Here is a 17950-nt window from a genome sequence, read left to right as displayed (position 1 = left end):
CCTGTTACAGGCTCCCTTGGGATGTACTTGCAAGCACAAATCAATACCCTTGTGCTGGGATAGGTGGGGCAGTACCAGCACCAAGTCAAAACCCCTTTTCAGTTCTGGCAACCTCTATCAATCAGGTTACGCCAGAAAAAAACATTTCAAATCCGTGGCATAGTAGCTTCAGACAATTTCCCAAGAATCTTGAGAAACACACTGAAGAAAAAAAAAAAACTTTAGTGACAGATGTACAAATTCCCCAATCTGCCTCCCCACGTGAAAGAATCCCATTTACCCTCTAATCACCTATCTAGACTATAGTTGACACATCTGCTTTATGACTGGACCTTCAATTGCTGCAAGGAAGACAGGACAGGCCAAGGGGCTATTCTCAAGTTGTGTTTGTCTCAGAGCTGCATTTCCTTTCACATTTATATCTTAAATACTTGCATATCTGATTTTAGCCTTTCAGGTATATAGATCCCTAGAGATCCTCATTCTACAAAATGATTCCACACATAAACAAAGGAATTTTCTCTCAGCAGAGTAATATTAAGTTCAGAATTTCCCAAAACAAGAAGTAGTAACACCTAAGTGGAGGAAGAGGGTGAAAATGGTACTCATCTTACAAACCTGGATCACTGTTTTTGATTAATCATCAAAGTAAGGGGTTTTAGTAGTATGTTGTTTCAATAGGAAATTTCTTCTTATTTTGAGGACTTGTGAACCTAAGATACATGGGGCAACATCCAGAAATAAAAGACATATCTTTAGCGAATTTTATGACAAGACAATTGCATTTACAGCTTCTTAAGACCCTTATAAGCTAAAAATGCAGTTACTTCAGAATACCATAAAACAAAATATTTAATCCTTTTTTTGTTGTATATTCTGCAAGTCAGCTTTCAAAAATCAAACATAAACCCCTCTTTCTGAGTCCTGACAAAATTAAGAAAATGCTGCTGTTCATTCAAATATTCTCAAATATTACTTAATTTACAGACAGAACTCTGAAAAACACCAGTGCCTGCTTTAATTTTCACTTCTTTGTCCTTTTTGGTTTTTATTCTGCTAGGTTTCTGGGGAAGACACAGCATGGCACACACTTTCAGAGAAATAATTCACTGCACTTACCTCCATGGTGCTCAGCAGAATCAATGTTATAGTTCGCCACACCGACTACATAAAACATTTGGGAAATTGTAGTTATGTAAGCTGGGCCTCTAACGAGATTTTGCCAGCAGGGAAGTGCACTGGTTTGCATAAACCAAGTCAGACTTGGTTGCTGGTGAGGACAAGGTGTGGAGGCAGCCCCACACTCCGTACCATGGAGAGCTGTGGCTGCCGCCCACCCGTGCTGCCAAGGGGCAACGTGGGTCAGGAGCAAAATTCAACACAGCCCCAGCACAGCCCACAGGCAAAGCGTCTGCCAAGGCTCCTCTTCCCAAGAGGAGAGCCTTACTAGTCTCCCAAGAAACACACATACAGCCTCACACTTCACTAACTATATATAGATTGTGCTCTTCAATAAAATTGGTTCTTGTAGGTAAACTTAAGACTATTCTCAGTTCTTTGACAAAGTGACTGGGTTTTTATGCTTCCAAGACCAGAGAATTTTCTTCATTTCTTTCTAAAGCTTTAATAAAGTCTCCTTTTTCTTTTAAGAATTCCTCTTCTATATGTGGGAACAGATGAGGGTCAAGATTAGTAGTTAATGTAGAGTTGAACATAACTTGTGAGTTAGGACTTGAATGAAGGGACCAACTTTATCAAAATTTCATATAGGCCCATAGAGAAGCTGGAGTTTATCATCAGTAGGTAATTTTTTTAATATTCTAGAGTGAGAAGGTATATTACTTCTGTCTATGACTTTACCAAGCTAACGATTTTTTGAAAGCAGGAAATTTAATTTCCCTCAGGACCAGGGAGCATAGATGCATAAGGGAAAAAAAAACCTCAAAAAACAAAAAAAAACCCACAGAAACAAAAAACAAACCACAACAAAGTCTCATACCAAAACATTTTAAAATTTCCATTAGAGGTAAATAGTCTATTACACAAACAGCTTTCTCAAAAAAAACCCCCACAAAACAAAACAAAAAACTCCAGCAACAAACAACACCCTCCACCCTCCCAACAATCTGGTATTTGAAATCTAGTTTATTGTAAAGTATCAACTCAGAGCTATGGAAAAGAATGCAAACCAACAGAGGCTAAAGTCGCTTCAGGCTCTTCACTTGTTCAGAACACATCTCCTAAAGCAGTGTCTGCCCAAAGTGATAAGAATTACCATCTCATGCATCAGATATTTGGAGGCAAGACAGAACACACCTGATACACCAAACTGCCATATATACCTTTTCAATCCACAGTGTGGACCCTTCACAGGATGTGAAACACAGCACGGAAATAAAGGAAGACAAGAATGACAGGAATAGAAAGAATGGCCACAGAACACTTCCAGGTCAGCTCAAGGAATATGTAAACTGAGCTTTGTGTCCAAGTACAGCCTCAGCATAAAGCAAATGGAAATGTGTTTTTAAAAGAAAAAAAAGAGAAGGGGTTTTGGGGAAAGGACTGACATATAAGACATATAACTCTAAGTTAACACAATAACGCTACACAATAGATTGAAAGCTAGTGAACAGCACAGACAAAATAATGGAATCCAAAATTTCAAATAAATTTCTACCATTCTGTGTCACAACAAAGTATTTTCTTCAATAAATGAGTTATGTTGATAAGACTGGTTAATGTTGAGAAGAAAGGCATGCATAGATTTTCAAGATGTTTTGTCTTTTTTATGTATAAACATACAATTGATTACTTATTACAACCAGCTACAATAAACTATATATTAAGTGTGAAACCTACACTTACAATTACACAAAGCAGTTAAATTAAAAAAAAAAAATCAAGTCCTTTTCCTTAATCCTTATTAAAGAAATAATTTCCCATTATCTTCATTTGTCAAATTTTAAAAGGACAAAGGCAGTCACAGAAGATTACTGCAATACATTTTAGTACAACCTATCCAAACACATCAGCATCCATAATGCAAAATACTAGATCTGAGAAGGCAGTGTCAGATACCCTTTACTAGAAGTTATTGCTTTAAGTCACATTGTGAGCAAAAACACTGTTCAAATACAAATCTTTGGATTATAGCACACCTGTTTTCTGAACACATTACAATTCAGGTTTCTAGAAATTAAATTTTAGGACACTGGATGAAAAAATTACTTTAATCTCATAAAAATTAAAATAGAAAACTAGTACTTCTCATATTCACCTCATACTACTTCTTGCAGCTAAAAGGTTGTCTTTTATTTAATGGCAGCATCTTGAAGAAGGACTTCATGAACTTTTTAACATTAGCTATTTTTAAAAGCTGTCATTTTGATCCGAGTCAAGTGGCAACCTCAGCAAAAGGTTCTTCCTCCTCCTCCTAGCCTTCTAGATTCAGTTAGAAGAGCCTGGCTGAGGAAACAGAACCAGGTAATATGCGTTAGGTAGGACAAGATGGTGAATAGCTTCAGACTGTTTTGTTTCTCTGGTTATTTTTGGAATGAAATGCCTTTGGTTACTGGTATGACATCAGTCATTAGAAGAATACACAGATGCCTGGCTTACTACTGCCAAACTTGTAGCAGCCAAGAGACATATACATCTGATTTCATAATGTTATGTTGAGATTTGCTGGTTTTATTTAGCAACAAGCCTGCAAACAGCTAGAAAAAGTTAGTGACTATTTTAAGGTAATGCCCTCCTCCATTTTACAGGTCAAAGGAAAATGAAGCTTCAATGGAGAATTGGAAGGGTGAAAAACAGTAGTGTCACTGACAAAATTACTGGTTTTATTAAAGCCAAAGCCTGAGTTCAAAGGATGAGATACTGAAATAATTTAAGTGCTTAGAAAGTACTCAGGGCTAGAAGTCACTGCACCAAAATGACTTATGACAAATAACACTTCTATGCAGTATTAGATGTGTTACATGTAACTGTACACCTAGACATACACCTTTAATTGTACTTCTAGACATTAAAAACTAAAGCATGTGTAACCAAGAGGTTGCATGACAATACAGTACTATACAAACAGTATGCAAAGCAATGCTATCGCCAAATACACTTCTCCTGTGCTTGAAGAATGCACAAAACCACAATGTTTAATATTAAATTGCAATCTGCCTTCTTCTAAAGAAGTGTTCAGTCTGTCAATTTGAAACAAATTCTTTGCACATTCATGGTATTTCCAATACCAACAACAACACCAAAAAGCAACACCAAAAAACCCACCAGACTGTTCTGCTGATACGTTTTTGTAAGACCTGTCAAACCAAAACTCCTTACAGGATTGAGTACTTCAGAGTGCTGTGCCCATACTAATTTGCAAGTGTATGAAATAATTTAACTATAAATACCTTGTACAGTTACAGAGTTCAACTACTGATTTCCTTTGTCAAATATACATAAAAGACTCTCCAGTTTACATCTTCTACATCTGAAGGAAAGCATTTCAGTATTGCATTTTTAACTCTGAACTGGCACTTCCATCTAAAAAGAAAACTGCAAAAGCCTTCTTCCATAAAGCAGTACTCAGCTGAAAACAGTAACAACAACAAAACCTTAAATCAATATATATTCAAAATATGTCTTAATTTTTTTTCATAAGGTTTATATTGCTCTATATAAAAGCAGCTAAAGGTTGGCAGATTTTAAACTTTCCAGGTGTTGCAATATCAAGTTTAGTCTATGTCCTGAATGTTCTTCCTTCTCTAGTTTTTAAATGTTGAGGTGTTGTTAACATTGACATTAGTAGTAAAATCCATGTCTTTCCAGCTTTTCTTTAAATATCTGTAGTGTGTTGATGTATGGGATTTAACAGCTGAAGTACAGATCAGAGCAATAATACCTCACAGTCCTCCAGTTCTTTGTAACTCTATATTATTTAATTTTGGCAGTGAATAATAAACAAGAGGATGCATATAGAATCTTCAGGATCTTTTCCAACCTCATGATTCTTAAGATCATCAAGTCCAACTGTAAACCTAACACTTGCAAGTTTACCACTAAACTATACCCCCAGCTGCCATTTATCGTCTCCCCCAGTTTATTTATTTATCAATTAATTTTTATTATTCTTTTGGATGTTCATAAAATGAGGAGAAAAAAAAAAACGCGAAAAGCTGATATATCCACAAGAGGCATTTTAGACTAGTAACATATGTGAATGTGTGATCAGACAGTTTTGCAACACCACACTTTCAACTACACACACATACAGGAAACATCTTTAGAACATCAAGTTATCAGCAGCCTCAGAAGAACTCTGAGTTACCAGTCAACCATTAAAACTATGTGGGTGGAGAGCAAAGGAATTAATTTGAGTATATTTCTTTTTTATATTCAAAATATTTCATTCCTGTCCTCCTTCTTTCTTCTTGATGTCTTGTGATAAAAGCCTGTAAAGTCATTAACCCAATTCACACATCACAACACTGAGCTCTGAGATACACCCACATCAGGTCAACATAGAATCCCTGCAGTCTCACCTTACAGGATTGCAATGATAATGAAGGGAAGAACCGTTTGAGAGCTATATGATCCTTATTAATCACCAAATTCCATAATTTTTGTCCTACAAAACGTGGACAGTAAGAAAGACCTCTTCAGGTCTAAATTATAAGCCACAGCTGCTTTAAAGCAATTTATAGTACATCAACTAGAAAGCATTCAGACAAAGATAATAACGGATGAATTTATGGAAGTTCTGAAGAAGATATTGAGAGCCTGAAAGCTCTACTGACTTCTTCTGAACTATATCAGATGTTATGAAAAACATGGTATTTTTACCCAGTTCCACCTTTCTCCTTATACTATCATGGGTACAGAAAACTTCTCTGTGAATATCCCTTGCTAAGATCATAATTACTGCGGAATAAGGACAGAGTTGGAATATGACATGGAAAGAGTCTGACAGGGAAGATGGATAAACTACCCTAGCATGATTTAAAAAGAAAAATTTTAAGATAGAGAATATTTCTGCAGCAAGTTTCGCATTTCCTACCTGAGAAGTCTCTCCCTTCTGAGAGGACTTATTTCAGCTATCTTTGGAATAATTAACACAAAACAAAGTTAAATATCTCAAGAGAAATGTAAATTAATTGAATATCTAATATTAAATTTTCAGATCTTTTAGCCCTTGCTACTATTTTTAATGTAGTAACATAATATTTGCTCACACATTACCAGTTAGAATAATATGGAAAATGCTGACATCAAAATACATACTAAAATCACACCCGCCTCTCAGTTCTTTTCATGCAATCCTGGAACTGTTACAAATACTGGCCTACTGCCAGTGTTAACACACATTGGAGAGATGACATAAGGCTGCTTAAAAAGCTAAATCCCAAGTTTTTACAAAACTGTTAATGGCATCAACTACAACATGATGACAGCTAACATCAAAACAGTTCTACAGGGATTTTTAAATTCTCATGTCTTCTCTGGTTTTAAAGGCTCTTTTTTAAAGTTTTTGTATAATTTTATGCACAATGAACTTTCTGCAAGAGGTTTAGTTGTTTTGTTTCCTGAGGCAGAATACTTCCAAATAAAAACTGACAAAGTTTCACTGGAAACATTTTGTTAAGAATCATTTATATAAGTTAAACCTTACAGCTCTTACTTGCATAAAATTGCATTCTGTGATTGCTGAGGGAGACCTTTAACCATCCCATAAAATGAGTACATACAACAAAAACCATAAGCATCTGAATTAAAAATCATCAAATTTGCACTTCAGTCTTTGAAATAAATTTACTATCTACATCCCCTAGAAACTGACTGGATTGACAACATTAATGCCTATTGTCTAAGTACTTCTTTCTAACACAGGTAAAATCAAAGACTTTCTTTCCCAAATATAGGCAAGAAGCTGTTGGAAGAATTGAGAACAGAAGTCAGGTCTCAGGAGTCTTGGATTCTAGTTTCTTGTTTACTCAAGGATGATGTGTCTTGGTGAACTTTGTTACCATCATCTTTGAACTGATTTTTCTGGAACCTTTCGAAAACGGAACCATCAAGTTCTAAGTATGTACCAAGGAAAAACATTAATGTTTTATACAGTTTCTATTTATTAAATAGACAAAAATGCTAACTGTAGGGTAGAGATCATCTTCACAGCACGTACAGACTCTTCTTCCAGAATCACACAATAGTTTAAGGTTAGAAAGGACCATAAACTGTCCAATTCCAACCCCCCTTCCACACCTTCCACAACACTACTGTGTTCAAAATCGCATCCAGCCTGGCCTTGAACATTTCCAGGGATGGGGCATCCACAGCTTCTCTAGGCAACCTGTTCTAGTGCCTCATCACTCTCTCAGTAAAGAACTTCTTCCTCACATCTAACCCAAATCTATCCTCTTTCAGTTTAAAGCCAATCCCCCTTGACTTATCGCTACAGGACCTTATCAAAAGTCCCCCTCCAGCTCTCTTGCAGGCTCCCTTTGGGTACTGGAAGGCTGCTCTGAGGCCTCCACAACACCTTCTCTTCTCCAGGCTGAACAAGCCCAGCCCTCCCAGCCTGTCTTCATAGGAGAGGTGCTCCAGCCCTCTGATCATCTTTGTGGCCTGCTCTGGACTCTCTCCATGGCCTTCTGATCCTCTCCCGAGCCCTCCTCTGGACTTGCTCCAGCAGCTCCATGTCTTTTGTGCGCTGGGGGCCCCAGAGCTGGACACAGCACCCAGGTGGGGTCTCAGGAGAACAAAGTAGAGGGGGAGAATCAGTTTCCCTGACCTGGTGGTCACATTCCCTTGGTGCAGCCCTGGATACTGGGGTGCTTTTGTGCAAGAGCATTGCCAGGTTGCATTTTCTCATCCACCAACACTACCCAGTGCTTCTTTCCCATCAGATCTGCTGCAGTTAATATAAAATTTCTGCAACAAATATCATACAACCAAACCAATAATGAAGAGTCTCTTTTCATAGTCCCAGCACAAATCATGCAGCTATTCTGTAGGAGTCACAGATTTATGTTGATGTCACAAAACTTTCACAACAGACTTTACCAACACACTTAGGATATGGATTTCTTAATCAGAAATAACCAAGCTACAAACTACATCACAAAGAAAGAAAGAGAAAAAAAAAGCAAAACAAAACAAAAAAAATATCAACACCCCAACAAATCCAAATGAGAAACAAGCCTCCTGAACTCTTGTGGAAATTGTGAAAACTAACACCATTTTCTCCTATTGATATAAGCATGGCAGCACCTTGCTTTTTTTTTCTAAATCCAGTTGTCTTATGCAAACTAATTAAATATATATGTATATTTTCATCTGCAGCAGGCATAATTCAACACTGCATTAGCATTCCTGCATGCAGTAGTACAAACACATATATGCAATCTCATAATCACAGTTTATTTCTTGTTGGCTTTAATCTTTGTGTCAGATGCTACTTTATCCCAAACTGGTACACAGATCTTGCAGAATGCCCGAGAATAAGGAGCTTATACTGAAGAGGAAGACCTAAAATTGCTTCAGTTACAGTCTACTGCAGTCTTTGAACATGACATGAAGTATCATCCTGGTTTTTTTAGACCTGTATTTCTAACCACTTGTTTTACCTTCCCCTGCGAATTAAGCATATTAAAGTTAAATCAGGTAAGTCTTTCTCTCCTACCCAAAAGTAAAAATATAGTGAAGCACTTAAGAAGTGTTTTGCTCAGTGAAATGGATTCATACCTTATTTTGCCTCACTCTGAATTACTGATTAAATCTGGTTATTAAACAAATTTCACCTTTTACTTTGTGTTCCTGTATTGTTTTGACTAAAACATCAGATTCCCTTAAGTAATGTGAAAACATAATTGAGAAATCCTAGTTTTGGAATTTTACATTTAATTCATGAGTGACCCTCATCCTCTGTGGGGAAAGCATTTTCTTCTGCTCCTACTCCCGGCTCATAATACAAACTGTACAAAAGTAATATAGAGTCACAAATTAAAGTAATATGTATGGAGTCACACTTCTTTTGTCACAAGACAGAAGCTGTCTGGATAACTTCACTTTGTGTACTCCTTGGATAATGAGTATTTGGATCTTCTTTTACCACACTATATTGGTGGGTTTTAGTCTAGTAGCGTGTCTTCTGCTCTAAATCCACATGAGGAATTATTATATCTTCAAGGCACTCTTAGAGAAGAGTTAGAGCTAACAGTTGAAAGACATGCAAGAAGTACCTATATATGACACTAAACAACTTGAGAAGCACAATTAAGAAGTGGTACTCGTACCAATAAATTTCTGGATTACTGAAGAGGAATTTTATGCACATATGCTGGTAAGCATTTGACAAAGCTAGAACAGCAGAATTTGGTCAAAAGACCTAAACAGATACATCCTCAAATCTTTTTGCAACACCTTACTTCAAGGATTCTTCTGCAAAGTGAAGTTAATTTTTCTCTGACAAATAAGTCTCACTTAGGAAAATTAAGTTTATTACATTTATATTTTTCCCCTGTAGCTTGAGTTGTTTCCCAAGGACTGATTTCTGCAGCCAGCTATCAACCCAGGCTTCAGATTCTAGAGCAGATTAGAAAGTTTAGATCATACTTTACCCAGAAGTTTCTATAATTCTTTTAAGCCTCCTTTCCTGAAAGGTCAGCTAGATCAACAGAAATGTAGGACCTGAGCCCTCTAGCTACAAAACTGTCAAAATGTGCACCTCTACTTTAATGAAATACATCTTATACAATACCTTTAATCTTAATCCTCATCTTAAAAGTCTTAATTTTATTCTTGCAATAGATGCAAGAGAAGTATTTTTATATACGCCCTGGTTTACAATTAAAAGCACTATTATTCACTCCAGAACTTCACCCAGGGAAGATCAGCTGATTTCCCAAGCTTTCTCCCTAAAACTTGAAAACAGAACACAACATGCAAACTACAACACTGGCAGAATCTGCAAGTCATGGGGACTTGCACTCCAGCCCTGCAAAAGCCTAATTCACTTGTAAACGCCTTGTATGAGCACATAGTTTGCAATTATTTGAAATACACAACAGAAAACAACTCACAGATTTTATTTACACTAATCTGAAGTCTTTGTCAGGACAGACTTGCATACAATACAAAGAATCTTAGATGAACTTTATTGTGGATCATTAAAAAATTGAAAAAAAAAATTTACTTTTACTGTCTTTGCATTTTCCAGTACAGGAGTTCAAAATATTTCAGCACCATGCATTTAAATCCATAATTAACTCACATCCACCTCAAGATATCTGATGCATAGTAAGTGAGAGTATACAGGGCACATGCCCAGTGATGTGGAACTCGTGGGTCACACACAAATGACTTCACATCAGAAGTGGAATGCTGCTTCTGAAATAAACTATAAACTGCTGGGCAATTTCCTAGAGAATGTAAGGGAAATATACCAAAGGCATACACACAGATATAAATTCTTCTTTGAAAGTATTACTTTACACATGCACCTAGGCCTTAAGGTAAGCCTAAAACCCATTTAGGGTCTCCAGGTGCTTTTTACACCTTTTAGGGAGCACAAAGCTGTAGTAATATCTTTAAGGCTTTACTTCATTATTTATATGCACATGGAGCAAAAGCAAGGAGATCCTTCAGCTTATTTTTTCTCTTTATGGAATTAAGAGTTCCACTGGTGTTAACATCAAAAGAAATTGAACTTTGAATTCAAGGACAAGATACCCCTCAGTTATCAGCTTTCCAACACATTAAGGTGCATAGTGTGCCACAATAAATACTATTTTTAACTGGTCAATGGTGCATCAACTGTACATAAATGTGAACTGCCTCCACTGTGAGCCTGCCAGCAGTCTTCATTCTCTTCACTCTTAGTTCCAACGAAATGTCACCTTCATCCATTTTAGCATACATGTAAAGAACACTGGCAGCTCCCACAGCGCTTTAAAATTACCTTTAAACGTTTTAGCAATTCGATTCCGGACAAAAATTACTTCTTCTGCTTTAATAAAGAGAGTCTGCCTCTCATTTCCTAACTAATGCCATTTGCCTACAGCTTGAGCATCACACAAGAGAGATTACAGCACCTAAACATTGTTTTAAATTATTCTAACTAAATCACATCTGAAACATTGGGCCTACCTGCTTAGCAATAGGCTTTAAAAACCTCCTAGCTTGACTCCAGCCTCTCACAAAGATACAATGTATTCTCTAGGCTGGGGATGACATAATGAAAACCGTTCAATCAGCAACAGCAGACCAGAAATTTTCTCACACTTCACCGTCACCCTCTAAGGCATTTAAGCTATTACCAGACACCTTAAATAACAGCACTTCAGCAAAGGAAAGGCAAGCATCACTTGAATTTCCCCATTTAAAGAGACTTCCGATTCTCAAGGGCTTATAACAGCGCTAGAAGAGAAGCCACAATTTCCGCAGAATAAATAACCAGCACCAGCCCCGCAGTCGGGGATCCGCTCCCGCACACGGGGATACCTGGCTGTGCCAGGCGGGGTTCGGGCACCCCGAAGCGGGGCCGGTACTGCGGCACTCCCGTGCGCGGCTCCTCTCCAGCCCCGGCTCCCGGGGCTCTCCCCGCGGGACCGCGGCGCGCTCCTGCCGGCGGGGCCGGGGGATGCTCCGGGCACCCACGGCGCTCCAGGCTCGGCCTCGGGGCTACAAACCCGGCCGCATCCCACCCGCATTTGCCATCAGCCCCCCCCCATCACCTCTCCAGGCCCATCACGCCCGCATGAGGGCAAGGAGCGAAAGGAGTCAGAGCGGAGGAGGAAGACACCCGAGGCGGCGAAGGAGCGGGCGCGCCTCCCTCACCTTCGTCAGCTGGGCGATCTTCTTGCTCATTTTGAAGTGCAGGTCCGCGCTCTGCTCGGCGCCCAGCCCCGCCTGTGCCGAGCCCGAGCCGAGTTTCCCCGCGCCGGGCGCGGAGCCGCCGCCGTAGCTGTGCTGCGGCTGCTGCCAGCCCATGCCCGGGGTCGCCATCTTCACCGCGCGGCTCCCGCCGCCGCCGCTCGGGCTCCTGCCTGCCTCACCGAGGACCGAGCCCGGCGCCCCGGCCGCGATTCGCTGCCCGAGGCGGCTCCTCCCGCCCCGGGCGCTTCCCTCGGCCGCCGCCCCCGCCGGGCTGCGGCGTCAAAGCTCTGGGGGACGCTGCGCGAAGGGGCGCCCGCCTTTCCTCGCCTTTCCTCTCCGCTCCTGCTCGCGTCCCCGGGCGGGGGAGGCCGCTCTGGTGGGCCGCGGGCCGCCCCCGCGCTGTTTACGCCGCGCGCCCCCGCGTCACTCGCCGGCCCCGCCCGCCCGCGCGCGCTCCCCGCCCGCCCGCGGCCGCGCGCGCCGCCCAGCCAGCGGGGCGCGCGCCCGGCTCACCCTTCCCGCCCCCCCCTGTCCTGGGAAGCGGGAACCGGGAGCGGGGAACCGGGAGCAGGGAGCCCGCCCTCCTGCGGGAGTAGGCGGAGACAGCCCCTCGGCCCCCGGGGCCCGGGCACGGCGCGGGGGAGTCGGGGTTCAGTCAGCGCTGCCCCTCCGCGGCGGGGCTCGGGCCGCCTGCGCCGAGCGCCCAAGGCTTGTCCTGGTGGGAAGCCCCGAGCGTGGATGCCCCGGGCAGGGCACCACGGTGCGAGTGTGCGAGGAGATGGAGCTGGTCCCCGGGGTCGGACCGGTGTGGGACGGTGCCGTGCTCTCGCTGCAGGAGGGGCACGGGCAAGGAGCCCCTGGAAATGGGAGAGCCGGTAGCACGGGACTGGCACGGGTAGCTTTGGAGGAAATTAGGGGCTGGCCTCTTCCCCCACGCAATTAGCGACAGGACGAGAGGATAGAGTCTTAAGCTGCCCCAGGGGAGGTTTAGGATGGACATTTGGAGGAATTCCTTCACGAAAAGGGGTGATAAATGTCGGAATGGACTGCGCAGAGAGGTGGAGGAGGCACCGTCCCTGGAGGTGTGAAAGAGAAGACATGGTACTGAGTGCCGTGGTCAGGTTGACAAGGTGGTGTTTGCTCATAGGATGGAGCTGAAGATCTCAAAGGCCTCCAACTAAACTGATTCTGTGATGAAACACCCAAAAGTGCTGAGTGACCCAGCCAGCGAGTGGGGATGTGTCCAGCTGAGCCAGCCGGCCTCTCCTGGGTCACAGGCACTGCTTCTGCAGCACACAGCCGCGGGCCAGCAGACTGATGGGCATGGAACAAAGGTTCCTGCCAGAGGGGACTCACAGCTGGATTTAGCACGACCTTTAGGCTAGGTTTGACTGCTCTCTTTTTCAGTTCCCATCCTGGGCAACTCCTGAGAACTGCCACCCCCTTTAAGAATTTAACATCTCCTTGCTAGGCTCTGGCCTTGTGAGAATATATATATATTAATGTGGTTGGACACATCTGATTCCCAGATTAACAGCCTCTGCACTCTTCCTTTACAGCGTTCTTGGTACTCTCTGTTGAGTAGTTTTATCTTTTTACTGCTTTTTTTCCTGCTCCAAAAATCTCTTCTCTGTCTGCATTCTTTGTAGGCAGGCAGAGGTATCAAAGAGGCAAACCACAAAAATATACAGCTAAGTCTGTGCTTCTCAGCAATGTTATGGAGGAAAGCATCACTTAGAATTTGCAAATGATAGAAGTAGGTGGAATAGTAAAGTAGGAGAAGAGATCCATGTTACAGAGCAATGTGCCTCACTTGCTAATAGAGATTTGTGCTTGTATGGTATGATAAATAACCAACTAAACCTGAACTGCCAGTGCAAACCTGAGGTCATGGGGTAAATGAGGTTCTTTCATGCATAAATTGGTCACTGTCTGGAAGGCACAATTAGATATTGCTATTATTGATTGTGAGAGAATGAGATAAATACTTGCATTGAGTTCTACAATTTCCATGCATCAACACACTAGAAAGGTCTTCTAAAGGTCAGAAGTTCTGGGAAAAATCTCTTATCATGAAAGAAATAATTACCCCAAACTATTTTGGATAACAAGGAAACTAAGAAATAATCCTAATCTGAAGTAGCTGTGTTGTTTTAACTCAGAATCTGCATTGTCCAGGAAATTCTGACACTGATTTTTTTTTTTTTTTTCCTTCTGAAGTGGCCCATTCTGGCAACAGAGAACAAAGGACAGATGGTGCCTACCCAGGCAGTGATTCATACAGATGAAATACAAGGGGAAGAAAGAACATTAGGAGCATCTGTTTCAAATCTGTGTCCATAGATTACATCCATGAATAACACATACTTTTAATTCACTTTTATCCAATTAAAAAATAATTCAGCGATTTTTCATGTCTAGGAAGGTCAAACTACAAATTAAGGCAGTAGACTGATTGTGGAGCCTTGGTTGCAGGTAGTAGTTGTGTCTGGCTGCATGTATGTCATTATGCAAAATTCTTAATTCTCATATAAAAAGACACATTCTTTAATGACCTAATAATGCCCCGATATGAAGGAATGGCTGGCTCAATTTGTTAGTGCTCCTAGAAATTTCAAAAGTTACAGAATATTTTTATTTTAATGTACATATTTTAAATATTTTTATAGATTTATTTTTTAAATAAATTAGACCAGTTTGGAATTATTCACATTTCCTCTGAGACAAAAAGCCTTACTGTTTTCTTTTTGAGTTTCTTTTTAGAAACCACTTTTGCTGTGGTTCATATTGGCCCCAAATCATTGTTTTGAAGCATTTTGAAGTGATTTATATATGGCCATGCATGGTATGTTCAACAAAACAGTCAAATATGTTCACTTTTTGTCTCCTACTGAGATGCTAAGTACTAAGTTTTGTCTAGGTGATTTTAAATTTTTTTAAAGTGCGATTAAATATTCTTTGTCAATATTTCATGTGCCATTAAGTAGCTAACTTATTCCGATTTTTTCAAGCTTCTCTTTACACACTTTATGCCTTTAGAGCTCATGTGGTGACTGCTAAGCTCCTTTCCTTTCAGATCTGCACGTGTAGGATAGAGCTTGTTTTCCTTAAGGTCCCTGATGAAAAGGAGCGTGATGCAGCAGCACAGTCAGGATCCTAGTGGGTTTTTTCCTTGGTGGGATTTAATGTCTCATCCGTGCAGGAGGATCTGTCAGTCTGAAGGTCTTCCAGGGCTTGGGCTGAGGCCATCCAGAGGCAAATGAGGAGACAGCACTCAGGGTTTGCTGAAGGGTGCACAAAGCTGTGGAACAAGGCCGGGCTCCTGCCGCAGATCACTGCTCCAGAGCTGCACAGTGAAACCTTTGGTGTCTCTGTCACCACGGGGTTACATAAATGAGATACACTTTGGATCTATCCAGTGTCTCCATGGGGCTATGCACACTACGTAGGAGTGCTCTTGCTGTATGTATATGGAACATTTTTATGAATTTGAAAATATGGTCAGTGAATGTATGCTTTAAGATTGCATTTTTTTATCCATTTGCTATGGATATATAGCAGCATGTGGGAAGGACTTTGTACTTTTGCTTTCTCTGATGTAAAATCAACAACACTGCCTGTGTGGAAATCTACCTGTGCCTTTATTTGTATCCTACTGCCTATCTGTTTATCTGCATATTTGCAGTTCAAGTGTTCTGGTATGTATGTAATGTTTTCTAAAATTATGAAATAACATCACTGAGGTTTGCAAAACCAGGAAAAAAAATGTCATTTACACTCAATCTGCTAGGAATATTATGGATTACAGATTTCTATGTGCACTAACCCTCCTTTATTTACCTCATCACAGCTCTGACTAAGATAAATGTGTGCAATCACTGTATGCCTTATTTTCAAGCCATAGGCACAAAACTCCCTCTCTGATTCTTTATAGACAGAAAGTGTTACAAGGGTCAAGCTTGCTTTGTGATAATGTCTTTTGACAACTCTGAAGATGTCAGGGAGTTGGCTGCTTTTCCTGAAAGGACAGTTAACAAGAAATTTGACCTACTGGAATTTGCAGGTTTGTGCTATTTAATTTGAAACCCTGCAGCTACAACTCTGAACAGAATTTTCAAATTTTTTGCACATGTGTATGAACAAAGTAACTAAATATTTAAAAATACGGAATATAGGAACAAGTTACTTAAAATACAGAGATTCTTTAAAAAACATTTTATTTCTGCAAAAATTCTAACTAATAATTTATTAAATACATATGTTCAGTTTATATGCAGGTTTAATTATTTTCATAAAGTAAGAATTCTTTATTCATTAAAAGAATAGTATAAAATATTCAAAATAACAACACAGCTTAAACATATCTATCATCCCTGCTTTAATTTTCTGGTCTGAACAAACCTGGTGGAATATAATAACTGAATAAGCCCATGGTGTCCTACTTTAACATAAAGACCTCATTGCTAAGGCTGAGGTTAATCTAGGATGCTGAGGTTTCTGTGTAAGAAATCATGCAAAACCATTTTGTTTTGAAAGTGTACAAGTAACAAAGGCTTCTTCTGTTAGCTATAGATAATTGTATACAGAGCCATATTTCCACATCTATAAAGGATCAGAGTACCCAAAATTGTCTCGCTATGGTTGCACATACAATTGTGAAGAATATGTGGAGGAAGGAGGAGAACCAAACAAAAATAAAAATTAAATATCCTAATAGCGTTGAAATAATCTCATGACCTTTTAATTTGTGGGTTAGCAAGACTGTGATTTATGGAAGGTGAACAATCTGATCAACATTTCAGGATACTCCATCTGAGTAGTTCAGTGCCTTCCTGCCTCTGTGTTTGCAAGTAAGATTTCAGTAAATATGACCCAGTGGCACAGGGTGACAGACACAGGCTTATGACTACCTGGTAGATCTTTGGTTTTTGGATCTCTTTTGGTTTTATAATTTTATGGCTCCACACTGACTTGGCCTTCAAAGCTTAGAAAACTCAACCCCTGCAAACCTTGAACTAAAACCTGGCATAAATTGAATTTTTCTGAATAAGAAAGCAGAGAATGGTGAACACCTATCTGATACAGATAAAGTTGTCTTTATTATGTCTTTTTGCCCATCTAGGAAACTATTAGTGTGAGGAAAATAATTTAGGTCACCAAATCCTAAAAGGAATGATGCCATTTCATGCATGTGTCCAAACTCAAACTGCTGTCAAGATATGATGAAGGAGAGAATATTTTTGCCTGCAACTTGTGAACAAGCATGTTTGAAATATTGGGTCTTTTTGCTGATTCTTTGGAAAAAGAAATTCCAGATACTGTAAAGATATGCACTGGCACCCAGAAAGATTCCCATGAGCAACTATCTCCAGATATTTCTCTCTTTCTTTAAATCCACTTATAACTTGTCTCGCACAATATTTTTATCCTCACATGGAGGAAATATCCTCACATGCAGTTGGAGGCATATGGGTTTTTATTAGAGAAATTAACAGTAATCCACTCTTTTACATTAATTGCTTTTAATCAGTAAAGACGTTTCTATTATTTTAATTTCAAACACAAAAGAGTAATTAAGGATGGAAAAGTTGAAGAAGATCAATAAGAAAAGTGTAAATCTTTTTTTCTGATATAGCTCTCACTTGGAATACTTCACTCGCTTTATAAGTTGTCTGTTTTTTAAGCTTGTACCCACATTTTTTTCAGCAAAGAAGTTTTATTTTAAAGAAAATAAAAATTACAGAGAAAACTGTTTTACAGACAAAGAAAAAAACCCAAAACAAACAAAAAAACCCCCAAACACCGAAACCCCAAAGCAGCAGAAGAAGCAGGAACAAAAGTAATGCATTGGGAAAAATTTCTATTCTCTTCAGCTGCACAGATGAGGAAGACTGGATGAATCCTCAGTTAAGTATGAATCCTACTGTTTGTGTTAGTTATCATAACTTTTTCTTTGTCAAGTATTATTTCAGTCTGGTCCCTTTCTAGTTTATCAGGGCAGGAAAGCTTTTGCCAACATCAAGAAAGCAGCTGCACACATTAAAAAAATCAACTCTTGCTTTTTCCATCAAAACAG

The 17950-nt window shown here is 40.0% G+C and overlaps 1 protein-coding gene across 4 annotated transcripts in view; it reads right to left on the bottom strand.

Annotated features, from left to right (window-relative positions):
• The window catches only part of FAM184A (family with sequence similarity 184 member A), a 74091-nt gene extending 62088 nt beyond the window's left edge, over nt 1–12003 (bottom strand). For 2 of the 4 annotated variants that reach the window (XM_059468187.1, XM_059468188.1), the window contains exon 1: nt 11836–12003. In XM_059468187.1, the coding sequence (XP_059324170.1) occupies nt 11836–12003 (168 nt within the window). The remainder of the gene's footprint in view (nt 1–11835) is intronic. The other 2 variants (XM_059468189.1, XM_059468190.1) reach the window with 1 other exon arrangement.
• Between the last annotated feature and the right edge of the window lie 5947 nt (nt 12004–17950).

The sequence above is a fragment of the Ammospiza nelsoni genome, chromosome 3 (assembly GCF_027579445.1).
Source record: "Ammospiza nelsoni isolate bAmmNel1 chromosome 3, bAmmNel1.pri, whole genome shotgun sequence".
In the NCBI taxonomy this organism is placed as follows: domain Eukaryota; kingdom Metazoa; phylum Chordata; class Aves; order Passeriformes; family Passerellidae; genus Ammospiza; species Ammospiza nelsoni.
This window is presented reverse-complemented; position numbering and strand designations above follow the sequence as displayed.